The sequence below is a fragment of the Atractosteus spatula genome, chromosome 7, assembly GCF_055471065.1.
Source record: "Atractosteus spatula isolate fAtrSpa1 chromosome 7, fAtrSpa1.hap1, whole genome shotgun sequence".
Classification (NCBI taxonomy): domain Eukaryota; kingdom Metazoa; phylum Chordata; class Actinopteri; order Semionotiformes; family Lepisosteidae; genus Atractosteus; species Atractosteus spatula.
The window spans coordinates 40,237,989-40,264,600 of NC_142712.1; the positions used below are offsets into that span (position 1 = coordinate 40,237,989).

The 26,612-nt window shown below is 43.8% G+C and overlaps 2 protein-coding genes across 2 annotated transcripts in view; both read right to left on the reverse strand.

The window, feature by feature from the left end:
- Window positions 1-2,158: 2,158 nt before the first annotated feature.
- slc60a1a (solute carrier family 60 member 1a) lies at window positions 2,159-15,061 on the reverse strand. Its single transcript, XM_088920693.1, has 10 exons — window positions 14,697-15,061; window positions 9,652-9,850; window positions 8,852-9,091; window positions 5,940-6,099; window positions 5,530-5,645; window positions 4,686-4,859; window positions 4,126-4,273; window positions 3,550-3,620; window positions 2,896-3,016; window positions 2,159-2,805 (listed from the first exon to the last, which is right to left on the reverse strand). Exons 1-10 carry the CDS (start codon window positions 14,921-14,923, stop codon window positions 2,750-2,752), a joined length of 1,512 nt encoding a protein of 503 aa, XP_088776819.1. The 5' UTR covers window positions 14,924-15,061; the 3' UTR covers window positions 2,159-2,749.
- Window positions 15,062-17,132: 2,071 nt separating this feature from the next.
- Window positions 17,133-26,612, reverse strand: part of cdk18 (cyclin dependent kinase 18) — a 63,944-nt gene continuing 54,464 nt past the window's right edge. Inside the window, exons 12-16 of the mRNA XM_088920694.1 lie at window positions 24,863-24,968; window positions 24,245-24,287; window positions 20,595-20,685; window positions 20,102-20,179; window positions 17,133-19,614 (exon numbers count right to left, since the gene is read on the reverse strand). Coding sequence (XP_088776820.1) covers window positions 19,580-19,614; window positions 20,102-20,179; window positions 20,595-20,685; window positions 24,245-24,287; window positions 24,863-24,968 — 353 coding nt within the window. The 3' untranslated portion in view covers window positions 17,133-19,579. The remainder of the gene's footprint in view (window positions 19,615-20,101; window positions 20,180-20,594; window positions 20,686-24,244; window positions 24,288-24,862; window positions 24,969-26,612) is intronic.

The following is a 26,612-nucleotide window of genomic DNA, read 5'->3' on the forward strand; positions in this document are numbered from 1 at the left end:
AAGAAGATGGGGGCTGGAGGTGGGAGCAGCAGATTCTATGTATCTTCATTTACACTTATACTCGTTTCTAGTATTGTCTTGGCATGCACCGCCATATGCTGCAACTCCCCTGCCCAAAGCCAAGATGTCCAACACAGGCGAAGGAAGGCAGTGCATTTTTTCTCAGAATGTTTGTCCGTCAAGATCCGTCTCTCATTTTCACAATGCATGTGTTTTTATTTTTATGTTTTTGGACCTGCTCAGAATTTTTATCATAAAACCCAGCAGTGTCAAAAGGGGGGAGGGTGGCGAAGTAGACACTTTTGGATGCACTCTTACAAAATGAAGTGGTGGGGATTGTTTTTATTTAAGAACAAAAAATTCTGAGCAAAAACAGATCGCCAGATAGGGAAGATACAAACTCCCAGGACTTGTAGCTCTTGTAGAAATTAATCTGTTCCCTAGAGCTTATTGTACTTAATTGATTGGCTGGAATGATCCTAATGCAGTTAAGACTGCGTGTGCGAGAGTGTGGTGGGATTTACTGTATGGAGTTATTTAGACTGCAGTGAATCCAATCTGTCTTGAAGGGCTGTTGAGAAGTGTTTTAGAGCTGCAGGTGAGCACCTTTCTGTCCACTCCAGACTCAATTTCATGGATTCAGGAGAAGTGCAGGAAGATGAGGTGCTGCAAGCCTGTTGCCTTCCAGTCTGTAGCATTCCTCTGTGGTTAGTTGTTTAGCAGGTGGACAAGACTTCTCATCTCCAGGCCTAAAGGGCCAAGGTGCCTTCTGGTTTCCATTCCGAGGTCTTCATTAGATGACTAAACCGCGGTGTTTAATGAAGATGGACTTCACAGAAGATAAGGGAAAAGATTTACTTTCTGGACGTTGTCAGTTCAAGCCCTGAGTGGCTACCAATTTCTTTTGTGTAGGCCTGAGCAGGAGACTGAACTTCCTTTTGAGACAATGACAGATCCTGACATGACAGGTTCTACAAAACTGGCTGTTAATGTTAAGTTGTAGTTTATATACATACATAGAAAAATAAATGTGTGTTTGGCTTGTGTGAGGTACTGAGATGCCAAGTAATTCATCAGCACTATTTAATTCAAAACACTGCCAATCAGGTCAGAGTGATCTTTGACAGTAGGATTCATTGTTTGGGTACCATCTCACTCCCCCCAGTGGCAGAGGGGAGCATTGCCCAAGTCTTATTGATAAAGGCTGGCCTCGCAGAAACCCTGTCCCAATCAGCAGTAACTTAGCAAGGTCTACTGTCAATGGAGTAAGTAAAATCTAGGCCGATGGATACACACTTCAACACTTCCTGCCTAGAGATTAGAAACTGTGTTTTTGGAAATGTTAAAAAAATATTTTGGAGGGGTTGTGTTTCTACACCACTTTTTGGAAACCAGTTTACCGTTAGAGCAGGGATCCCCAATCCAGGCCCCGGAGGGCTGGCATCTCTGCAAGTTTTAAAAGTCTTATAAACTGGGAAGATCTGTTAATAATTCAACCTATTTAAGCCTGTGAAGATCTAACCTGCAGATACACCAGCCCCACAGCACTAAGACTGGGATCTCTCCATCAGAGCGTGGTAATGAGCCAACAGGCAAAGAGTTCAAGGTAGGGCTATGCCCTCAATGTGATGCCTAAACATTGCAGGGCTCACATGCAGACAAGGAACATTTTTTCAGAAACACCAATTCAGACAACATATGTTTAGTTCTGTGGGAGAAAACCCACATGGTCATGGAGATGCCATGCAAACTCCACACAGAAGGTGCAACAGTACAATTAATTCAGGACCCAAAGGCTGTGATGTAGCAGTGCAAAACACCAGAACATAGTGCTCATCAATTGTTTTTTTTTATATAAAATGTGACAACTGCTTTTCAATTACTTTGGACTGAAACATAATAAGGCCAGCACATGACACTACTAGACAGATCAAGTTTTATTCCTCTTCCATACCCTGTTTATCAGCTTCAAGTCTGATAGCAGACCCTAATCATGCCTGTTACCATTAACACCATGTTGCTCTTTCATTCTGCTTCCTTCCTTCCCACACAGGGCTCGGTGCAGTGAAAGAGCAGGTATCACCTGGGCATATGATGATGCTTCGTGCAGTATTTTCCCCAACTACTCATCACTGCAGAGTAATGACGACAATACTACCTTTTGCTTTTTTCAGGTAAGAATATTTTATAAAGTTTTTTACATAATAATGCTATGATTCATGGAATGCCAAAGGGATCTTCCTCTCAGCATTCAAAATTGCTTTGAATATAAAAATAATCTGCGTTTGATGATTGGTACAAAAAATTACTTTGAGAGACCAAACGAAAAACGGGATGAGGTACCTTAATCGCAATAATACTAGATGAAATAATATCCATACATTTGTTTTTCTGTTTTGATCAGGTGCACAATGAATATTTCAAGCCACGGCTTCAAAGTCCATAATTTTAAACGGTAGCAGAAATAACCAAAACTATCGTTGATCCTGAAGCCCTAAATTTTGTGAAGGTGAAAGCCCATGAAATCGAAGAAGAGAATAAATATTCAATAAATTAGTGAAATACAGGGGTGTCTTTCTTTCTCTGACCATTTCAGGTAGGATTTAGGCCTCATGCACAGTGCCTGGGAGGTGGGCCTTGTGTAGGGTGCGCCAGTGGCTTCCCACGTTTCCAGTTGCTTTGTGTTCTCTCTCCTGCCTTCCAGCTGTCAGGGTGGATGGTACACACACTCCTCAGTTATCTCACTCCACTATTTCAAACAGTCTGCTCCTGGCTCCTCCACCATCGCCGTTTTACCTGGGTGCCCTGTGGATCAGATCAGAACAGTGTCAGAGAGGAAACGGGCTGTTGTGGCATTCACTCACCAAAAAGTCCGATCGTCTCGTGCTCCCGTACCTGAGAGGGAGATCTTGTGCATGCGGTGGAAGAACAGGAGAACGAAGAAGAGGGAGAAGGCCAGGCAGCCGATAATCATCCCGCACAGCATGAAACTGTAGCTGCCCTCGCTATGGATGATCTGGGAAACAGAGGACAGGAGGGGGCAGTTAGGTGCGGCTGCAGATGGCAGCAACCGAGCTACCAGCATGGTGACCAACACTTGTGACCTAGGAGTCCCACTGCCCAATTGATTATTCACATCCAGGACTGCGTGATTCTAAACCGTGGACGGCACTGTTAAGAAGCCCTTTCGATCTTATTCTACAAAGAAATCCAGCTGTGATAAAAAATGTCACCCGCAGATATGTTAAAAGACATGAGCCTCTTCAGTCTTGTGCAGAGGAGATTTTGATCCAGGATTTTGATAAGGTGATTTTCAAAATCATTGAAGGATTGACAAAGTGAAACCGATGGGTATTTCTTGTGTGATTAGGACTTGGTACAGCTGGCACATGGCTTCAAAGACAGCCCTTTATGAAGAAGGTTGCCCGGAAACTTGGAAGAAACAGCTGGATGAGAGTCATACATTTCTTGTAGGTAAACAGTCAGGAAGGGAAGAATGACTTGTATCCTTTGAAAGCTGTTACTCTGCTGTAAAAGGTGAACACTTACCGATCCAACAAGCACTTGGAGGACCATTTCTCCCATCCCCGCACTGGTCACCAGGACTGTCGTGGCACACCCTGCATGAGAGTGACATCATTAGCACCCATCCCATGTGCCAACCTGCTCCGCACACAGGCGGTCTTAGAAGATCTAGGATAGTCAGGGATCATCAGGACAGAAGAACGTGCACATGCACTATATGCATGAAGCTCTGCACAACTCCTTCAGACGAACATTTAGGAGTGCGATGCTGACTGGAGTACAGGCGATCCTTTCATCAGCAGGACAGCAATCACCCACTGTGCTGCTGAGAGAGCCCTGGGTGACTAATCGCACACTAATCTCGATGATGCTCAGATTATTGTGTACTGCTTCCACTAGGAATCCTGGTAACAGTCATCAGAGGCATAACTCAGACTCGAACAAGTCTGTCTGAGAAGAAGGGGAAAAGCAGAGGAATAAGAGGGCTGGACCAACCTCTGGATAAATTAAATTTGCACAGAAATGGAAATATCATCTCTACTTGCTATTTGCTGCAGATACCAGGATAGTTTGCCGAGACATGAACAGGAGTGGGAGTACCTTTGTAGTCAAGGATGTCTTCTGTGTAAGCCAGCATGGAGGGGAAGATGCTACTGAGAAACAGCCCCAGTAAGCAGGTACCAATGAAGAGGAAGATGCTGCTGGTGAAGAAGATGAGCAGTAGGAGCACTGTGATAATCACACCAGCCTGTCGGGAAAAATGGATGAAAATAAAACCATAGGCTGTCTGCTCTTAAAAAAGATGGATTAAGTACAGTCAGAAAATGTCTACTTTTCAAACAATTTTACTGCCAAACCCAAACTGTCACCACACACAATTCTGTCCAGTCATGCATCCATCAGTGGAATTCAGAAATCATAAGAGCTGGCCTTGGAAGTACATTCGAATCACATGGAACCGCATGAAGGGCTGCAGTCCTGTAGCTCTCACACGGATCCCTAATCCATTCATTTACAAGACGGAAATTGTGTTCCATTTTACCGATTTTATATAGCATGCATGGCATGTTCAGATCAGTAATGACTGATTTAAGTAGAAGTAGTAACTGATGTGTAGATATAATATGCACAGGCAATCCAAAGCTTGCACTCGGTCTTACCAGGTTCAGCAAAAGCAAGCGAACAGGCTGGAAGCGGTAGGACAGGGGGATGGACACCAGTCGACCCACTGTGATGGCGGCCCAGAACACACTGGCTAGGTACCCCGCTGTCTTGTGTGGCAGGTTCATGGGTGGTGCCACTGCGTAGGTGTACACAAATCCAGAATATGCCCCCTGGTGGACAGACAAGGTAGAGCAAATCTGACTGAGAGCTCTTGAGAGTGGAATCCACCTGAAAACATGGACCAAACATGGCTACAGCTACAGCACTATTCAGTGTCATCGAGCCATCTTTTTTGTGTTTCTTAGAGCACAAGGATACTTAGTAGTATCAATCTAATACATTCTTTAATGCAACTCTTTGTGGTCCAATTTCACACCTGGCTGGTGTGTGAGCAGGCTTTTTACATCTATTTAAAGAAAAAGACGGGAGATAACTGGGAGGTTTGGCCCAATTAAGCTAATAAGCCTTGATTTAGGTCATTAGAGCCATGCTAGAATGCAAACTTGTAGGACCAGGATTGCCCACCTAGATGTAATGGATGCAAAAAAATGTCTACTGTCCAACAACACAGGTTCTGGAGCCTTAATGATGTAAGTTTGCTACATGCAAAAATTAAGTTTTCCCTGCTACATTTCCCTTAGATCGCCTTTAACTTCAAACATATTGCAACTAATAGCCCAACACTGTTAAGTAAGTCGGTACCTATCCTATTCTAGTTAAAGGAAAAGTTAATCGAAGGAAAAGTGTTGAGGTATTCATATACTTCAGACTGAGTTTATTCAATACCTAAGCTGCTCTCCAGTACCATGAGGCTGCATTGAACATTCCAAGGTCACTTACCACAATACCGTCTGTCATAAAGAGGACCATCCCTCCCAGGATGTGAATTCCAAAGAAAGAGAGCGGAGCCCCTTGAAGGGTCTCGCTATGACAGCAGCTGAACAGGTCACCATGGCCTGCATAAAACAGGGAGAGTTCATACCACAGACTCCCACACCCAGTCTCCACTCAAGAACAATGAGCCAGACCACAGACTTGTAACAGATACTATTGCTGGTACAAAACAGCCAGCATAAATTTAAAAGCCTTCCCTCGTCAGTGGTAAACTTGTAGTAAAGTAACCTTTAATCCACTTCAGGTGCTGACAGCCATAATTCCCAGCATGATCAGAGTTATACAGTACATCTTGGAGCTAACATGCCTGTTTTTCTGCCTGTGCTAGAGCAGGAATGAGAGATGTCCAGCTTTACCTTGAGCGTCGGAGTCCTTGGTATCTGGCGTCTCTCCCTCTGTGCCCTGTGTCTCCATGGCAAGCTCGTCCGTCTCCAGCAGTGGGGGGCTGCTGCTGGCACAACAGGGCACCAGCCTTTCTCTGTTCATCAGCACAAAGACTGCAATGGGAACCGGCAACTGGCAGAGGAAGGTGAGCAACAGGACACTTAGAAATCCAGGCTTTCAGCTCTGAGAACATTTCATTACTGAGGGGAGCTCAAGGTTCTCCCCTGACTGGTTTACCTTCCCCTTCTTTTTTTGTAAAAAAAAAAAACGTTTAGATAAAATCTGCCTTCCAGTTTGCTGGCAGGGTTTATCTATTTTGCAGCTCTGAATTCTGGCTTTTTCTCCCTCTGTTACTTTATTGAAGCTTTAAATGGATTAATAAATGGTTAATTAGAGCTATTTCAGTCCATAGCTCTTGGCATGATGCTGATTTGGACATTACTTATAGGCCCTATATTTATTTCACAAATATATCCTAGGCAGCTTAATAATCACAGCTCATACAATGAGGCAACACAATTTCCTAGACTGTAAGCTACATCACCACAACCTGTTACTGTTGGATTTAATCCTTATTCCACGTTATTCCCAAAACATGGGATAAGGTAGTTCTATAGATTTATTGCACTTAGTTAAGTAACTTAAAGTGTTGGCTACAGTTAAAGAGGGGAAAACAATGAAGACGTCTAAATCACATTATGAGCTGAATGAAGGCCAGCTCTAAGGATATTGACAAGCTGGGTCCTGCAGGTTCCGCAGCAAATGAGCTCAGCACCAAAGTCTGCAGAGTTACCTGGGACTGCTTGCTATACGGTACAATTGGCTTTTGTTGCGACAATGCATGTTGCACTGGCAGATTTAACTTTGCTCTTTTAAACTGTGTTTACCCCTCAGTTAACTAAAGGCTTGCATACTGCTGCACAGGTTCTGTACTCCCGTAGAAGGTGTGTTTTTTGAAGATGTGTGCCTGCAGGGTCTTGGCGTGCCAATGCATAGTGATTTATGGGAGTTCTAGAATTTTAAATCAAAGTCATGTCTGGGTTCCTTGGTGCAATGCAGAGGGAAGCAGGCGTGCGATTTGAGGCAATGCTCAGGATTCAGTGTCAACAACACCCACACATTCTGCACTGCTGTTTGTCTGCAAGCCTCCTGAGCTCTGTGCGGTGCTTGTTAAAAGACACTTTCCAGCGCCAATAATATGCAAAACACATTCGCACATCTATACTAATGGGACCAGGTCTGAGAGAGACGTTCTGTGGATTTCAAATTTTTGAATTTTGCCTTCCTCCCACTATTTTTGTTATCCTTTGCCCTCAGGCAGCTTTGACTCTTCCCCTCTCTGGTATGCACACAGCACAGAGCGAGACTTCATATGCAAAGTTTTCATTAAAACAGATCAAGGGTCATAACAGCAAGCCTGCTCAGGTACAAAAGCTGACTGTTTCTGTATTCAAATGTCCCATGAGTGCCAAATGTCCACTCAAACAGCTGAACACTTGACAGAAATCTACTTTTCAAGAACAGGTAATCAATTAGCTATGACATACTAATGAAGCCTTAAAATCCAAACATGTGTTGAGACTTACCTAAGTGAAATACAGCAATACAAAAAAGTGAACCTTTTGTTATTACGATTTCTGCTGCACACTAAGGTCCCTATACTAGATCATTTAGGTTTTTAAATCCCCTTTACTTACTTTGTGGATTTAAGTCCTAAAATGTTTTGACTACAGGGCCATGAGTATCTAAACATTTATACAGGAAGGAGCCTGTGTTGAAGTACTATGGACTTCCTCAAGGTAATAATCAATCCCTCATTGGCAGAAAGGTGCTGGTGAAATTGAGACTGGACAAAGAATACATCTGCTGTCCCCTGGATGAGACAGTCTTCCGCATCACAGTCAGTCAGACCTCATCAGCCTGTCTGTGAAAGAAGGGAACTGGAGCCCCTGGCAGAAACCCATGTGAGCCCGACCAAGCATGTAGACTCCACACAGACAGACACCCGAGACGACGTGAACCCTGGACCCCAGCGCTGTGAGGCAGCGGCGCTGACCACCCCACCTGCCGTAACATCCTCAAGGCAATACAGCAGTGCTTCAGAAAGGTAAGCAAAAATCTGACTAACTTCCCAGTTCAGAGCAACAACAAAAGTAAATTCCTTCCGAAAGCCATCACGCAGGATTTTGAGTCCCAGGCTGCCGTTACGCTTGGCTTTAACTCATGCCTGACGTCCTGGAGGTCTGGATGAGGTGACAGGGGCAGCTCACATCAGATAACACCTCTGGGACGTCTTCCACATTCCACAAGGATGCTCTGCAGCGCCCTGATTCTCCGTGTTGCAATGGCAAAAGAGACAGATATTTCCCAAACTGGGCAAATCAGGCCCAGGAGTTGGACTCAGTGGCTGCATCTCACGGCCATATCCAGCTCCTGGAGCAGACCAGCACATCTGAAATGATGTGAATTCCCTTCTGCCACGTAAGACCAGGGGCTCAGCCTCTTATATTACCGAGTCAGCAGTCTCAGTATTGAATATTGCGGTACGTGTGAAACGATGATAAATGGCTGCAAGTGAAATACATGGTACCCTTAATAAGCTTTGTACTGTATTTCGATTAAGCACAATATAGTCTGAGTGCTTTCTTTTCTTATAGGTTGTGACAATTCAATGACTGCATTAGGTGTATGAGAGGGAGGGATCAAGACAGAATTGGGATTTTTTTACCATTTCTTCATTGTCCTCTATTTTCTTTCAGTTTTTGCTTATCCGAGGTGTTGTTTATTTCCTACAAGGCAGACCCCACGGGTATTCTGCTGTGTATGTGGAGTATTTTACTCCAGGGTCTGAAGACGTAACCACAAGGGAAGGGTCCTGGCTTACGTTTATTAGCGCCATGATCCAGAAGGCGTAGGACACCTGCGTGACCACCTCTCCCTCGGTGGGCAGCTGGTACTGGGACAGGTTGTGCATGGGCGTGCCGGCCAGCGCGTTGCGCAGGTGGTGCATCATCTCCGTGCTGTTCTCCGTGCCGTTGCCCACCACGCAGTTCGTGTCCGACAGGAAGGGGTCCGCGATAAGGGGGCTCACCAGCGCGCCAAAGCCGATGAAGAAATGCAGAGCCTGCGCAAACACGAAGCAGGGAAATGCAGGCATCAGCACAAACCCATAAGTCACCTCTCCATTTGGGGATAGCACGGACAAACACACTGGGCTGTGCACAAATCTTCCTGGGACTCTGAAAGAAATGAGACCACAGGTGGCGTGGAAGCTCAGGCTAGATTCTTATTCTTCATTCAAGTGACAGATGCTATAGTGCAAGGCAGACGGTCTCTTTCCTGCTCTTGTAAAAACTTGCTTCAAACACTTTGATGTAAAATTCACTTCTGCCACTGGAATGGTAGTGTAAGCAGATGCCAAACCAGCAATGGAGTTTAGAACACACATACTTAATTCTTAATTTGCAATTCTAGCCATAGAAAGGACTTTTTTGGGCTCTAGCTCAGCCTTTAATGTTTGAACTAGAAACTTTGCTGGGTTTGTAACACCTAAACGTTTGTGAGGTTTCTACCCATTGGGAGTTTAGGGTTTCTGTTGAAAATCCGCAGGGCTGAGGTGCAGCCCCAGTGATGCTGAAGCCCCTGGCGGATCTGGCTCTCCGCAGGGACGGGGCGGGGGCTGACCTGCAGGAAGATGGCGGAGTCTTTTTGGTACAGCTTGACCAGCTGGATGTTGGCGATGGTGTCAATGACGCCCATGGCCAGCCCGGCCACGGCCATGGCCACTGCCAGAAGCAGCACATTGTGGCACAGCGGGATGATGGCGAACACCACCGAGATCAGGAGGGAGGAGACGAAGAGAGCGGACAGGGCACAGAACAGCCTGGAGGAAAAAAAGGTACACCGTCAGCGGTGTTCTCCACATTTACTATTTATTTACACCAGCATGACCTGCATGGAACTCAAGTCCTTGTCAAGGTAAGGTGGACTGCATCATCTTCTGTTGTAAGTTGCAAGTCATGAATGAATGTCACCTGAATGACAGAAGTATTTAATGCTTTGTTAAAGTTCTATGCCTCTCCTACTCCATGGTATTTCTGAGCTGTGACACAAATGACTTATCTTGGGCCAGTAGTCACACCTACTGTATGCCGGGAGGTGGGACCTTGTACAGTTGGTAAGCCCTGTTGTCACTGTAGAGGGGGAATCAATTGGATTATTAATTGCACAAGTGAAAACAAATTGGTGCCTGCTGAGCCACCAACAAAGCTATTTACCCTCCAGCAACTCAAACCCAAATACATATCCAAGCTGCTGGATATGTATTTGCTGGAGATGCTGTGGCTTCCTTTGCAACAGACGGTGGTGTGGATCGTGGGCAGTTACAGGACCAGAGGCCAAGAAGGTTGTGTAGAGGAAGCAGTCAGTGACATGAGAGGATGGGTGGGTTTGGGAGAAAGGGTCCAGTCGAAGAGTCATTCTGTGATAGGGACAAATTCTGTCTCATCACTCATGGAATAGAGACCGTGCCGAAGGAAGTCAGGTGGAATGTGGTTCTGTGTGCAAGCATTCCTCCTGGGGGAGATGTTCTATGGGCTCAAGTGAAACTACGCCCCTCAAACCAGCACAGAAGCTGCCCTCATTATGAGCACTGCGAGAAGCTGAGCTGGCATTCACTGGAGATAGGATGTGGCTCTCACTGACTTTAACCCTGTAAAGCTCAGGCTCACAAAGGCCTTGCTGCACGGCCACCCCAGGCCACCCCCTCCCTGGTCCAAGCTCACCCAAGCTTAGCCTGTCGAGCTCCATCACTTTGAGCAAAGCAGTGAAAGTAGAACGACACCCCAGCAATTGGTCTGGACTATAGGGACGGTTCCGAAATAGGCTGTGCAGAAATATCACAATTTCACATGACTAAGACAAAGAAGTCAGCTTTGACACAGATAGGCTCCTCATTAACCAGCCAGCACGGGCTGTTGCTGCAGAAATGTATGACCTGAGCAGGATCCTCCGGAGCTGCATTCCAGATGTCTTAAAAGATGACCTTTGTCTGCAGATGGCTTCCAGACAACTGCCAGCCTTATAATATTTACACTTCAGCCTAGGTTTCAAACACAATAAGACAATAAAAAAGCAGAAATCCCCATAGATAAGCTGGCATACAGCCCTGAGTTGCTACACCCTTATCTACAGAACATCATTCCAGCCACCAAGATTGGGGAAAAGATAGCAATATATCCTTATTTTTTAGATCATAGACCATGTTGCATTGTAAGAGAAAAAGCAGATTTCTACTGGTCTTTTTATTGTTCTCCTTCCAGGAATACCCCAGTGTGATGGTGCCATCTGAAGTCCTCTCCTTCAGGAGTTAAATTGGACACACCTCTCTCAATTGGCTAATTAATATTCCCCAGGTGGCAAAGGGGTTTATATGATGGGCCCATTGGATAATGGAACATTCACAGGATCAGCAAATTAGTATATAACAGCAGTGAAGTGCAGAGGGCAGGGAGCCGTGTCTAAGCTCCTGCAGTTCTTGGGAGAGAGTCAGAAGTAATTGGAACTGTATACAGTAAGTTTAGACAGCACTGGAGTAGCCTGCCAGCTGCAGTCCTAATTCCACTTAGTTTTATTGAATTTAAGAGTTTATTGAAGAGTTTTGCAAGTATTTTTTTCTTAAGGAGTGGGTTTGGGTAATGAATGATGGATCCAAAGTGAATTTAGCATTTTGTCTCTACTACGTATTCCTGAATTGAATACGATTTCTCAGTAGTCCCTGTAGAGATGTCGAGTAGTGCCAATTATATTTGGAAACTGGGCACCGATGGTTAAGCCACGTAAGGTGTACCAGTAGGTCTCCAAAGACACAAGGGACATATCTTCCTATTAAAGGGGTGGTCTGACCATTATTGAAGGGATGAGCCTGCTTCAGTGTGTCAGGGTATCCCTTACAAATCAATCTTAACCCAGCAAGAGGAATAGAGTTTGTCAGGAATTTGGCTGTTCCAGCTCCTCCAGAGACATTACTTTGGTTTCCTTGCGTTTGGAAAGGCTCTTTATAAATAAATTAAAAAATTAATAATATTGTTGAAGACTTGAAGAGTCCTTTGGGACTGAGCAGGCTGCTTTGAAAGGAGACCACCTGTAAATCACAGAAGCCTGGAGAGGCTCCACAAGCCCACAGCACTAACAGACCACTGAAACCCACACTCCACGTCTACTGACATGCTGACTCTGAGCTGGCACTCACCACGCCCGCGACCCGTCATTCCGTTTATCCCTCTGTTCTAAAAAATTAAAGAGAGAGCAGGTAATTCCTTTCTTCCCAGCACCTGCTATATAAAACTGATATGCAATGGCCCATCTTCTCCACCAGCTCTTGAAAGTCATGCTGAAAAAGGGTAGTGTTTTAGAAAGGTAACATTGTGCTAGTGGAAAAACTTTCGGCTAAGCACTGGTAGTACCACCTGATAGCACAGTCCTCTCATTGCCAAACTGATAAGATTAAGAAATTAATCCAGGCGATGAAAAAATGGACATGTGAGTCTTTAAGGTTCCTAACAAATAAGAACATTTGTGTGATGAACTAATTGAGCTTCTCCAAAAGTGTTTTTTAGTTTAGAAGGATGGAAGGCGAGTAATATCTGGACAGTGAACTGACACAGGTCTGAAAGCCCAGTAGCTAAACCTGGTGTCTTTCTTCACTGGAACCATATTGGAACACGATTTCTTACAGCATATGGTATACCCATGGACTACAGATAAACTCATTACAGAAGGGGATGTACCCAAAGGCAGATTTTTTTGGACATACTCTGCTTAGATACAGCAGGTGTCTGAGTGGACTAATGTTCACTTCAAAGTATAAAATTTTAACAAGTCTGAAAACCAGACAGGAAAGGCATCCTACTCTGTGCATTTCCACAACGTAGAGGGACGATACTTTAGCCTACAGTTTACGGGTGATTTTTAATCAGGACAGAACATATCCAATGAGCAGTTTTTGTTTTTTATCATAACATGCTGCATAATCATCCTATTCCTGTACAGGCCACTTTGGGGGGAGGGGTGATTACACTTACAGAAGTAAAAGCAGTATTACATAACCATTCAGCACTTTTTTATCTGAACCCATGTCAGACACGTGCAGAATTAACCTAATGAAAAATATTAAAAACAGTTAAATTACAAGGATGAGTACTTTTTAAATCCATAACAATCTCCCAGCCTCTCTACAGAACAAATGAAGGCAGAAACCATGAAAGTTCAAGTTTGACCAGTACCCACATGAAGAAGAAAAATAAAGTATATTATTCTTGGACTTCCTTGTGGGACGTGTCTCCTAACAAGGGTCACAAAACTCATTACAGACATGTGATGCCAGAAGCAGAAAAAAAAAGATTTATACATAAACAAAAATGACAGCCTAAGCTCTTATAATTTAATTACTGCACTGGGGCCACTCCTGGCTTCTGAATGAACGCGAAAATACATCCTGCGAGTTTTTTTTTTCTGAAAAACTAGTAATTAGTAAGGAAAAAAAAACAAAATACCCATGATGGCCACTGGATTTCAATAACAAAAACACACACACACTTCAGATGAATTAGGACATGGTGTTTCAGCAAATTTAATATAGGAAAATCCAAACTCCAGAAGAGAATGCAGCAGAAGAGGACTAAATGGGACAGGGGGTACACTAATGTTTCGTTTGACCATTACATTGCGGAGGCGAACACAGTGGTTACAACACAGTCGGTGCATATCAGCCAAGCCAGGTGGGCCGGAAGACCTACAAGGGATGCCGACGCATATTTTTGTACGTAATATGTTTTGGGTGAGCCACTTAAAGCACATCACTCCTGGTCAAGTGTTGGAAGGAAGAAAATGAGAGCGCAGTGCGAGCCGCCCCCGGCTCTCGGAGCCCAATGGCGAAACGCTCACAGCTCGCGATGAACACTCCAGCAAAGAAGACTACGTCGTGGTTCTCATCGCGGTCCTACGGCATTATTATACAGAATTAATTTCTTTTTTAAAAAAAGGAATCTAAAAATATCTAACGAGCGCATTTTTAAAACAAATCTGTTGAAGTGGTGAAGCTCACGACATTATTGATCCCTCCCCCCATTATTTCATTTCAGCATCCAACAAAAGTAGGTTATTCGCAAACAGGACAGGCACAGAAGGGTAGCATCACGCTGAATAAACGGGGTTGTTTTCCCCCGGTCACTCGCGGTGTAAATTAACGTGTGGAATTTATCTCATTTTGTAGGTCTGGTGTTAAACGTTGACATAGTAAGGGTCTTCAAAAGTGTAAATAGATTTCACATTCATTCTAGATCGATTATTTTGAGTGGGTGGCCTGCTGTAGCTTTGCAGCGTCTGAATAACTGATAACATACTGTAATATTTACTCGCGAAAAGGGTTTTTATGAATGCATGTTGTCACAACGTTATGTATTACAAATCTGAGTTATTTATGAAGGGGTTTCCCGAACCTATACTATTCTTTCGGATGCCGTAATCTCCTTCATAACAATGAGTTTTTCACGCCGACTATAGCTCAGAACAGGTTAATCGCGGAAATTTTGTAGTAAATACAAATGCACTGGGCGACTGCCCAAACAAGGTTAAATGGCGCACGTCTTTGAAGCCGTTAATATCTACGTCTGCTGTTACTAGTAGTACATTTGCTGCAAATACCAGCGCTGTTTTAATGAAACACTCACGTTCGCTTGAAGACGCCGCCGACGGAGCTGCCGATCAGCAGACAGAACTGCTGCGAAAAGAAGACCCAGGTGATCTCCTGCAGGGTTGACTGTGTCTGGCAGCGCAGGTCCAGGATGGTGGGACCCAGGAAGGCGATGCAGAGCCCGAAGCTGAAGAACACGCTCCAGTAAGTCAACGTGTGCAGCAAGTTCCGTTTGAAAAGGGTCCAAATCCGTTCGTCCCACATTGCGCTGGCGGACAGGCGTAGAGTCTCCCGAACTCCCAGCTGAAGTGTGTGTGAGGGGGGGTGGGCGCTCAACCCAGAAAACTCCGGGCAAGGGCTTCAGCCGCGGACGAGACGGAATAACACTTTCTGTGAATGTGGCTGGCTGGCTGGCTGGCTGGTTGGTTGGTTAGTAGGTAGATAAGCAGGCAGGCAGGCAGGCAGGCAGGGAAGGAGAGGGGAGGGAAATGTGCCGCTGAGCTGCAGTCGCTGGCTTGCTCTTTTCAGGTCACGTATTGCCTGCCAGTAAATATTTGTAATTTTTCATCACGACCAACTTTACACACTTTTCAGGCTCCGCCCTTGCGCTGAACGGTGCGGCTCAGACAGTGCCACTTGTTCTGGTTTAATATTCACTACAGTGAAATCAAACAGGCAGCCGACCTGTCCGTGTTCCGCGCAGTGGCAGGTGAGGTGCTCGGACACGGTATATAAAGCAGACCTGCGGATTCCCACCCCTTCTGGGTGTCTGCGCTGGTGAAACAATTATGACTCGAAGTTAATGCTTAAAGCGGCGTCTCTCGCTTTGATAAGCTGCTGTGTTTTTCTTAATTGTAAATAATTTCCCACTGGGTAATTAATTCTAAGGAATGGTTTTGCGTTTTTTTTTTTCTGCTGACATGCATCCGGTCCCGTCGCTGGTATTGACCAATACCCTCCGAAGCTCCACACAAAAAAAAATATTGTTGGGGAAGAGAAGACGAATCCTAACAATCAGGACAGTATGTAACATTAAACTTCGTTTTTGCTTCTGAAAGTTGCGAATGCTTCGAGCGCACGAATTCCCTAAGTTATTGAACGGCGAGTTACGTAAACAATCAAGATGCTGCTACTAATCAAATCTAAACGAATAAGTTGAGCATGAAGGAATTTCTTTGTATTAACAGCTTCTGTATTCATACAGTATGTGGCAACGTAACTCCCCGGCTTATATTTCCCGAAAATGGGAATATTCTACCTATTGAATTACTGAAATGTACACGCTTGATGTCTGACGGATGAAATGTGACCTCTGAACTAATTGGGGATCTGTGGTTATGGCAGTGGTATCTTCTATCTTAGTTTACTGCCTTTGATCAGCGGGTGACTTTGTTCTAACTTCTCTTCACGCAAGCGGAGGATCGCTGTTCTATGCATCTTGCGACCCACCCGAGTCAGATCGAGCGGGCTGCATATATCGGCCCGTGGCCGATACATAATTTTTTATGTATCGTAATTCTGCTCTCCCAGTGATCTGGACCGAAAAGGTCCGCACAGTAGCACGTCCGTCGGAAGGGAAAGCAAGCGTGACTCCTGTCGGGGGGCCGCTGACTTACACAAGGCGCACCTGTATTCCAGGGAACACTGCCCGATTCATTTAGAATGACAAAAGAGCACTGGAAACAACAGAGGCCTTGTTAGGTACACGTCCACCAATCCGATTCATTTAGTGAAAATCCGGCAGAATGGGGGAAAAATCCGTTAACTGCGACCTTTAAGTGTTTTAGTTTAAGGGTTTGTGGAAGAAGCTGTTCTGTAAATTGCAGCATACTGTATTTGAGAGCACCAATGTTTTGTACGCATTCGCTGTATGCGATGTTTTTCTTCAATCTTCGAAATTGCTACGCAATGATGAGATCTTCCACGTTGGGTGGTGGGCGAACAGGCCGTCACAGGATCAATTAAATTGCAGCATTTTAAGTCTTAAAAGCAGAACTTGAGTTTTCTGTCAGTTGCTACTCGGTTGTTAAATCTCGCGCGTGAACTCCTGTTAGAAAAATGAACACGTTTTTGGGCTCGTGTAAATATCTACCTCGTGTATTTGATCCTCTGAGTCAGGCCTGTGCTAGATGTTGCGGTATGTGTGTGTGTGCTCAGTTTTGTACTTGGTGTTGTGTCGCATACTTACCGTGATGGTGTGTATGTTTAAGCTGCTTATGTCGCTGTCTTCTGTGCTTACTTTGGGGACATTCATTAAAGATGTACCTGGAAATCAGTGAGCAACCAGTACTCTGTACCTATACCAGCTCAACTGGTAATATTGTTAAATGACTAATTGTTCTGTTCTTTTTGTTGTTTTACTGTTCTTTTAACATAAATGAGGAATACAGAATGTTTGAGTTTTGTTCAATGATAGGAAACAAAATGACCATTGGTTTGAAGGGGGGAAAAAAAGCTTAAAACAAGATGAAGGTCATAGTTTAATAATTTATTGAAACCTTTGTTATTCTTATCAGTTTTGGCTTTGAAGTAGTCACAATACATTCAGCTTCAATACAGCTTTATAGAATAAGGAAATCACACAAAATATTTAATATCACGTTTCATACAAAATCTAAATATACTGTATTTATAAAACATTTAGACATTCATCTACAGAAGTTTGAAACAAACGGCAGTTTCGTTTATTGTCTTTCATAAAAGTCTCCATTAAACAAAAAAATGTAAATTACATATCCTTTCTTTTAGTTACATGTACAGTATGCAAAATAGCTTCAAAATACTCAGATCTGCTTTCCCACAACAAACAAATACAGAAATTCACTGGCTCAAATGCTGCAAGAATAAAATAATTTATTCCAAATTATACTTGATTATTATTTTATAGCTTAACATTAATTTATCGGTACATTAAAACAGCACAGAAGATTTTCCCACGGGGGTGTTAGTATCTAAAAATGTCCATGCCCCTTTGTCATCCCATCCCATCTTAATGCAAGTTATTGATATTATTACTATGTCTGGGTAGTAAAAACTTCACTGCATGCTTTAATTGAGTACAAGTGAATGGACCCAAAAATATTGCACTAGGGATTTTGCAGTTACGGTTTTTGTAAAAGCAGAAGCGGTTTGCAGCACAATGGAACCAAAAGCACAAGAGTCCCTGCAGACAGCAGGTCTGCAAGTGGAAATGCACTGTTACGTTCACGAGGTCTAATGTGCAAATGAAGATGATGTGCATTTCGGACTGAAAATGGGATGCACTTTTTACACGAAGTGCAGCAGAAGTCTGGAGCAAGCTAACCAGATACAGTACGTAGGGTGCAGTGGTGAGGATTTTAGAGTTGGAACTGGAAAGGTCAGGATGGTGGGGGCAGTGGTGAGCATTAGTGCCTCGAAACACATGGGGTCATGGGGTGCTGTCTGCGTGGATCTTGTATGCTCTCCCTGTGTTTGTGTGGGTTTCCTCCCAATCCAAAGACATACTGGTAGACTGGTAGGCGAATGGGCTTCTGGGGAAAGTGGCCCTGGTGCGAGTGTGTACGTGTGTGTATGTGCCCTGTGTTGGACTGGCATCCCGTCTGGGGTGTACTCTGCCATAGACTCCGGCTCGCCCGTGACCCTGTGTTGGATAAAGCTACTATAAAACGGATGGATTGAATAGGAAGGTTATGTGTTCAAGTGCCAGGTGAGACAGCAGTTGTACCTTTGAGAAAGGTACAGTGCTTCACCCAAGAACTACAGCAGCTTGTAAAATTTTTAACTCCAGTAAAATAGCTAGCTTGGCAAATTAAAGCATTATTCGATTATTAATTAGTAAATTCCCTGGAATCCTTTAAGAAACAGTTAGGTGAATTCCTTGGATCAGTAATCCGCTAGTAACTAAACAAGTAGTTCAGGCCAGAAAAACAAGACGCAAAAGTTCACCTTAGCTACTAACTTCCAAACAAACTAAATAGGCCACATGGTCTTCTCTTTTTAAAATTCTTAATGTCAGTGCAATTAATGTAATATACTCTGGTAAACATTAAATTTAATTAAATTAGGCTAATAATACTGTCTTGGTGGCATGGCGAGAGCATGGTGGCCTTGACATTTGTCCATAATCTGATCATATTTTTACACCCTTTACTCTGACAGCCAGAGAACTCTCTGTGTTCAAGGTTGTTCCCGAATCAGGACTTTGGGTTACTGTGAGGTATGGGCTACAGTGGCAATGCTTTATCAGAAGTATTCCTCACAGCCTGCCAAGATTCCTTGCCCACTTATAAATGGAAATGGAAGAAGTAACCTAGAAGCGAAAATGCACAACTGTCCCTTGTTGTCGCATCACACAGTAGTGAATACAAGCATGCTTGCGTCTTGTTTAGAGACAGGATACGTGGGATGGAGATTCCTGGAAGGAGCTGTGATAATTAAATGAGATGGAAAGCTAATGAAAGCAAAACACAAATTCGAGCTGTTTGTACACAGCCGATCCTGGGACTCTGGAAGGTCAGCCACTGCGGAAAGAAACACAAGCTTCTGGCTGGGACAACCTTCCATCGATGCTGCACAACACGGATGAGAAAAGACAGAGCTTGGACATTGTGTTCTAAATCGAGGAGTTTTTGCTTTGATTGCAGGTGGACTTGATAGTCATAGTCCTGTGCTGGGGCCTGATCTGTCTCCATTCCAGATGCAGGGCTGATGTCGAGGCACGTAATGAGGTCCCAGCTGCTGCACCAACAGGAGTCTTGTCTGATTTCTTAGGGGGGATTCCAGTCTGCACCTCTTAACCCCTGCAAACCCACTCCCCTGATGGGGTCCCACTCAGGAAAGCGGGGGGTTCCCGATAGTCGCTCATCCTTCCCGAATGACCTGTATCTTCTGGAATGGAGGACACCCTCCACCCCTTGCAGCACCCCTTTTGTAATGAGCTTAGAATATACTCTGTCGGCGATTCTTTCCACGAGCTGAATGAAATACAAAACCAAAGCCTTCATTATTTTTAAAGTTGATTCCTGCCCTGAACCTGCAAGTCACTATCTAAAGCTTTCCTTTTCTGTCTCTGGAGAAAAGACAAGCAAAGAGTGTTTAGGGGATCTTAAAAAAACATTCACTACTCTTTAACTCACCTTGAGACAAATGTAAATAAAAGAGATTTAGATAACCCTGTGCCAAGTTTCATGGTAAGGGTTCTGTTCATAAGTCATGCCTTTGAGTCTGTGTAATGTTTTTTTTATATCAGTAATACTATTGTCAGTAAAATGCTTTGCTTTCCCAAGATATGAAATGTGTAGTTGCGCATAAACTTGGCCAGAGAAGACTGCAGAATACTAAAATAAAGCCTAGTAAAGAAACCTTTTCCTTAACCTGTCTTGTAATTGTTAGTAGCTGTTTCTGGCTGTGATGTTTTTGGGCCCTTGAGGTGCATTATGATGGAGCAAGCTGGGAGCTCACCTGCTTGCTGAAAGACGGATCCCCTGTATCCCGGATCCTTCTGTAGCTGCACCTCAGGCAGAGAGAACACCGAGGCATCTGTGCACACGAAAGACACTCGTTGGTTGCCTGTCTTTCAACATCCATCACTGTGTCATTTTTAGGAGACTATCCTGATCCTCGGTTTCGAGCAGGGTAGAGGAGTGGGGATTGACAGGGGACCTGGGTGAGTGTCGAGGCCAGCCCGGAGAGGTTACTGGTACAATTAAACAGTAACAGAGGCAATAAGAACCTTTGGTTCTCAGGAGCCCTTAACTGGGAGTTCTTGCTTTGCAGTTGTGGCACTGCGTGTGTCGCAGTTTTTAATAAAGATACATTTTAAAACTTTTAAAAACTTTGTAAGTAGGTAGGCCTTTCCTCCTTGCCAGGAGAGCAAAAAGAAATATTTTCACAAGCTAAACACCAATTAATGAAATTATATTTAAAAATAAAGAAGTTATCAAACGGTTCTTACTGTCCAGCAATGAGTGGATCCTTTCTCCTAGGCTGTTGAAATAAACATGTCTCAGCGCGTCTTCTGCTGAAATTCGGCTTTTCGCCTCGTACTGTGTGGGCAAAGGAAGAGAGTCGGGTGAATTAAGCAGACCAGAAACAGCGCCACCTAGCTTCTCAGAGTGCTGAACATCCATGCAGAGCCCCTAGTTTAAACTCAGCTGGCAGCCGAGTTCTGCGGTTACCTGCTCTAACACAGGGGCCCGCCCTGAAGAGCTCTAGGTACTACCAAGCATATGAGTTAAAAAGCCTGAATAACGCCAAAAAACATGATTCGCAATATTTTTTTATTGTGAAATTTCACATATCATAAAAAGCTTAGAGATGATTTCTTTTGCAGGGGCTCTATAAAATAAAGTTTAGTATTATAACCTTGTGTCAGATTTCTGGAATGTCTAGAACCCTTTACAAGCAGTGGTCTGCTTTTTATAGTGCAGATTAGTCATCCTCATTTGTGAGAGAATTACAAGTCCATAAGTGATTTTACAATTTGCACAAAAACATTGATCTTTTATCCATCTGTCCATTTTCTAACTGCTTCTGAGTGGCAGGCTGGAGCCTGTCCTGGCAAGCCGCATGTGTGCCCTGGACCGGATGCCAGTCCATCGCAGGACACACTCACTCCAGGGCCAGCTTTCCCACAAGCCAGCGAGTCTACCAGCATGTTTTTGGACTGTGGGAGGAATTTGTCTTTTATTTTTAAATGGACTATTCTTGTGAAAATCTTTCAAAATTGTATACAGCTGCTATTGTATAGGTACAAATAACAGAACAAATACTGTTGTAGCTCCTGTTGTTTCAAGAGTAAGAGTTTGTAATAAGATTTTGCATTATGTTGTTTTATTTAATATGCTCGTTTGATCTTAAATGAAAAAGAGGATGAAGTTGATGTTGCATTTTTATATGAAATGCACATATATATTCAGTTATAAATTTCGGCTTGGTTGGGGAGGTTTGTGGAGATTTGTTTCCCTGAAAGATGTGACAGACTCCTCAGCTCAGAGCCTCTTCAAAGCAGGAAAGACCAGAGATTCTGGGTTCCGCTCTTGATCTGTCATCGGGTAAAAATGGAAACAGGAGTTTTCTATATGACTAATCTATACCTTCTCTTAGTGTTGTCTCTGGTTTGTTAAAATATTTATCATTTAGGCACAATTATTCTGAGACTGCAACAGAGCTGTCTCTTCATCCAGATGATAATTACAGTAGCACTGTTCTTATCGCATAGCTCCAGAAATACTGGTCCCTACAGTGACCATAGTCTCTCCACACCAGCCAGTCCTCGTAAACTTCTTATGGCTGCAATGCTTTTGTTTCGTTTTCCATTTAATTTTTTGTCCTTTGTTCACAAAGTACAACAAGAAGCCGCAAAAAATACAGAGTAACAACAGACGATGGATAACAGTAGCTCCAGAAAAGGGAGCTCTGTGATTCTGAGAATGATCTCAACCCTCTGTCAGCAAGTACAGTAAGTACGAGAAATCACAGTGCTTGTAGTGCGGATTTCATCAGGTACACGACGGTTAGTTTTTCCCACTGACAACATGGTGTTCTTTATTACCACTCTGCCCACATAATTCCCTCTGCTACCAAAACACTGCTGTGTAAAACTTACAACATGTCCTCCTGGCTGCAGCAGTAATGAGTGATCTGACTGGACTGATTGCTGTTGAGGTTGAACTTTAAACTGAAACAGTCTCCACTCTGAAGCAAAGCCTGTGAGAGGATCAAATGAGCGTTCGTGTGCCAGCCCTGCCTCAGCAAGTGCGAGACACTGTCACTTCCAGGGCCACCGAGGAGAGGCTGCTGGGAGGCCGCTACACCACGACACTCATACTAGTCATTTTTATTTATATAGCACCTTACATGCCATAGCAATTCAAAACCCTACGAAATTAAAACGACAAGAAACATGAACATAAGAATGAGAAAAATCATCATAAAACAGCATGGGTGGCACCATGGTGCAGTGGTTAGCGTTGCTGCCTCACAGTGCTGGGAGCCTGGGCTCCATTCCTGGGGTCCTAACTGCATGGAGTTTGGATGTTCTCCTTGTGTTAGAGTGGGTTTCTTCTGGGTACGCTGGTTTCCTCCCACAATCCTAAGGTAGGACTGGTAGATTCATTGGCTTTTGGGAAAATTGGCACTGGTTTGAATGTGTGTGTTTGTATCTGTGTCTGCCCTGTGATGCACTGGTATCCCGCCCAGGGTGTATCCTGTCTCTTGTCCATTGCTTGCCGCAATAGGCTTCAGCTCCCCTCGACCCTGTATTGAAAAAGGTGGTTAGAAGATAGGTGGGTGGATGAAACTGTAGGACTTAAAAGTAATTCAATGGAGATGGAAAACCCTGGTGAAGCAGACGTGTTCTTGGCCTTTGTTGTGACAGTAAGGCAGAGGGCGTGGGCTTTGCTCAGTACTCTTTTACTGCAGAGTGGCTGCACCTTTCTGTAGGAGTGACAAATCTATGTGACAAAAATAGAGGTTATTCACTGCGGCGCAGAGTTCTGAAATTGCATCTTATAGTTTCTTATATTTGTCATTTTGAGTTTGTTGATGTTATGGGTGGGTTACCAGAGATTTCACAGATGAGAGAGTTTGTTGTTTCTGTAAAGATATCAGCAGATGTGTCTGTATTGTACGGATTTCTCAGAACTAAATATATAGACAGTTCACTCACTTTATATTGTTCCTTGCAGTGTTTGAGCACTCGAGCAGACTTGGCACTGTACCTGTGAATGTTTCTACACTGAAGAATGAGTCAGTGTGCTTCCCATTACACGTCAAGGCAAACATTTACACAGCTTGTGATGTGCTTTAGTGCGTTTACCATTTCTTGTCCCGAATAATATAAAAGTTTACATGGTTAAACTTTTTGTGAGGTAATAATACCAGTGATAGGGTGAACAGCTTTTGCAGCTGTTGTCTGAAATAGCTAGCTGATTTTAAAATAGTCCTGTCTGAACGCAATCCTTCTTGTTCAAGGAGACGCTCAAAAGTATAGCTGAGGTTTTTGCCTGGGCTACCCGTCATGTCTGTGCTGGGTAATTGCACAAAAAGTCAAAGTGCGAGCAGTGAGAACTTGCACCTTCTAATCTCAGAAGGGACATGGGAGTCTGCAGCTCAGCAAACTGAATGGATACACAAGATTTAAGTGAAGAGCTCTTACTTGGCACATGTTTAATTCTTCAGCCTAAGACTTAAGAGAGCTCAGTAGCGTAGTGGTTAAGGTTCAGCACTCTCCCCTCCATAGCTCATATTCGGAGGATTTCCGATTTGGTCGGAGAAGAGACTGATCAGTCTTTTTGACCCAAGTATTAAAAAACTAAATGATCACATTGAACGTCTTTACCAACAGTGCAACGTGCACCAGAGGTCACAAGTGCAAACAACGTGGAAATGAATTTTTGATTTTTGTTCTTTCGAGAAACAGCTGGATGAGATCTGGCTACAAAATGAGACAGAAGACACCTCTCGTTTCTAACCGTTGTTATGTTCGTATTTGTTGTTTTTTTATAAAGGACTGTATTCAAATTGTTCCTAGGTGGTGAGTGACAATCTGGTGTTTACAATTACATGAACAAGATAAATGGAACAGAAAAGCAGGGCTCTTACCAGTAGAAGGCTTCCAAGGAAGTCAATTCCCTCTGTGTCTAACCTGCAATTAAACGTACAAAATAAATTGTGACATTCGGCAGATGGCAGACCAAGTGGAACAAAATGTACAGTGCAGGAAAGTAGTTGCCTACACACTTTTGCAATCTTCTCATTTCCTTGTCCTTTGAAAAGAACAAGCAATGAACCATTCAGCCTCTAGATGGCGTGTGCTGGGCAGACAATGCTGGCAGCCATACAATGCTTTCCTGTAATCCCATTAATACAAAAGGTGAGAATCAGCCTTTCTAAACACCCAGTCCTCTTTTGCTCTCGTCATATCCATCTGTCCTTCTAATTTTGTCTTTTCTTTGTGGTGCTTTTTCTCACCAGTCTTTCTGCCTGGCTCTTTTTCCACTTGTCTATAAATGTTATGGGCCTATGTAAACAGTTCTTCTGTGGTTTTTGGAAACACTTTTTCTGGCATGGAGAGCTGTTATAACACAGATTAAATCACCAAACCGGTGCAGCTGGATCTTTCCAGTCATTAGCAGCTGAGCATTAAGCAGAATTGCTTTGTGTCAATGGCCAGTTTGGATGGGGCCCATTGGCCAGTCCTTCCTGGATAAGTCCCCTTACCTTGGCACGTGGTTGATGAGGGGCTGTGGCCTGTAGTGGGGGAAGTGGTAGGACTTGAACTCTGCGTTGGCAGTAATGCCAGGCCAGGTCTCCTCTGTAGGGGTCCCTGGAAGACAAGGCAGTGTGGTCACTGGCCAAGTAGGTCCCCAGTAAAGGTGCGCAGTCCCAGGGCAGGAGTGTCTGGAAACAGGGCAGTGGCAGCAGGCGGAAACCCCATCGGTGCACAGAGAAGCGCAGATGAGTGGGATAAAACTGATGTGAAAAACTATGATTGTGCTATAATTAGAAGCCTTGGAAACAGATGGTAGAAGTGCAAATTTAGCCTTGCAGATATGCTGAGTTGAAAGAATCCACAGAAGTTATTACCTGAGGGCTGCATTTAGTTAATTGGATGTTATTCCTATGAGCATCCCAATTTTGCAGTTACTGAAAGTGGTACACAGTGCCTGTTGAATTCTCCCCAACTCTGAAAGCAAGCTCTACCTTGGAGCTATGTCGCTACAATCCAGGTTTTTTGGTTTGACTGGAATTGTTCAAGAGGTGAATGATTTTTCATATGGCTGTTTAGATCTGGAATGGTCTCTGCAGGACAGCTGGCATGCTGCGAGCACCACAATGGGTATGTAGGGAGAAACAAAATCACCAGAGGTCTGGGGGGCCTGCTGATCCCAGAAGTGTGCTGCTTTGTTAGATATTGTGTTCTTCCTGAGCAATGGGGGTCAGAGGGGCCACGTTACATTCCTGTGAGAATCACAGTGTCATCCCCTTACTTTTCACTGTCTTGCATTGTGCTGAATCCATATGAGGTTCAGGCCTTCAGAGGAAGAGCAGAGCAAAGCTGAGGCATGAAGAGAGCAGTGCAGTGAAACTCCTGAGCCATCTGTTTATATGGAAGAACATGACAGCCCAAACTAGGCATGGTGTTCCTGCAAGGACTGGTAAGGGCTTGGAATGAGTAGGGATCAATAAGACAGGGACAGTCTGTCTAATGAGCAGGAAGTCTAATCTGGGTAATGAGGGGACAGCCAGGGCCACATACTGTTGCTGAAAAAACTAACACATATTCTTCATGAAAACAGACATTTAGAAACATAGCTCCCTTTTAATGGAAGATCCACATTTAACAAAGTGTAATGGATGTCTGCTTTTATCATTAAGAATGAATATATTCCATATTGTAGTTGTGAGTTCTGTAAACAATATACTGTATGTTGCCAGTGTGTTTAATATTGTCAGGATGTCTTGTTCAGTAACTGGCAAAAATAAAGGCACAAAAATTCTAAAGCATGTATCACTGCAGGACTGAATTGTGATTGAAATGGACAGTGGGATAAGAGTCCAGCATGAAAAGCTGTTCATCTTGTTGCATAATTAGAAAAGTTTAAACATTTTTAACTAGAAAACGGAAATGGCCCAAAGTACGTTCAAAGGGATGTCGTGTGACATAAAAACAAACACAGAAAATGAGACACTAAAGATATTGATTAACGTAGATAGCTCCCTTTCATTTCCTATTCATGAATGGGTAGGAACTGTACTAACTGAGCCAGGTGACTTATTGCTTGGTAATTGTCCACTGGGTTTTTCAGCTGCTGAAAAGTTACTCAGACTCGTTAAAAGAAAACTGAATCAATTTTCTTTCTGAGAATTGCCTCATGTATTTTTCCACTGTGTGGATTCTGTCTGCAACATTTTGGCCCTGCATATGTGCTCATGCAACTAATACAATTAATTTTTGCATACCTTGTGA

What these genes read in the sequence shown, in the direction of transcription:
- slc60a1a (XM_088920693.1), bottom strand. Translation starts at nt 14,923, where the DNA reads ATGTGGGACGAACGGATTTGGACCCTTTTCAAACGGAACTTGCTGCAC. An exon ending in GGATCATGGCGCTAATAAAC is followed by an intron (nt 6,100 to 8,851) that starts GTAAGCCAGGAC and finishes TTCCTCTGCCAG; the next exon opens with TTGCCGGTTCCCATTGCAGT. An exon ending in TTATGACAGACGGTATTGTG is followed by an intron (nt 4,860 to 5,529) that starts GTAAGTGACCTT and finishes TCTGTCCACCAG; the next exon opens with GGGGCATATTCTGGATTTGT.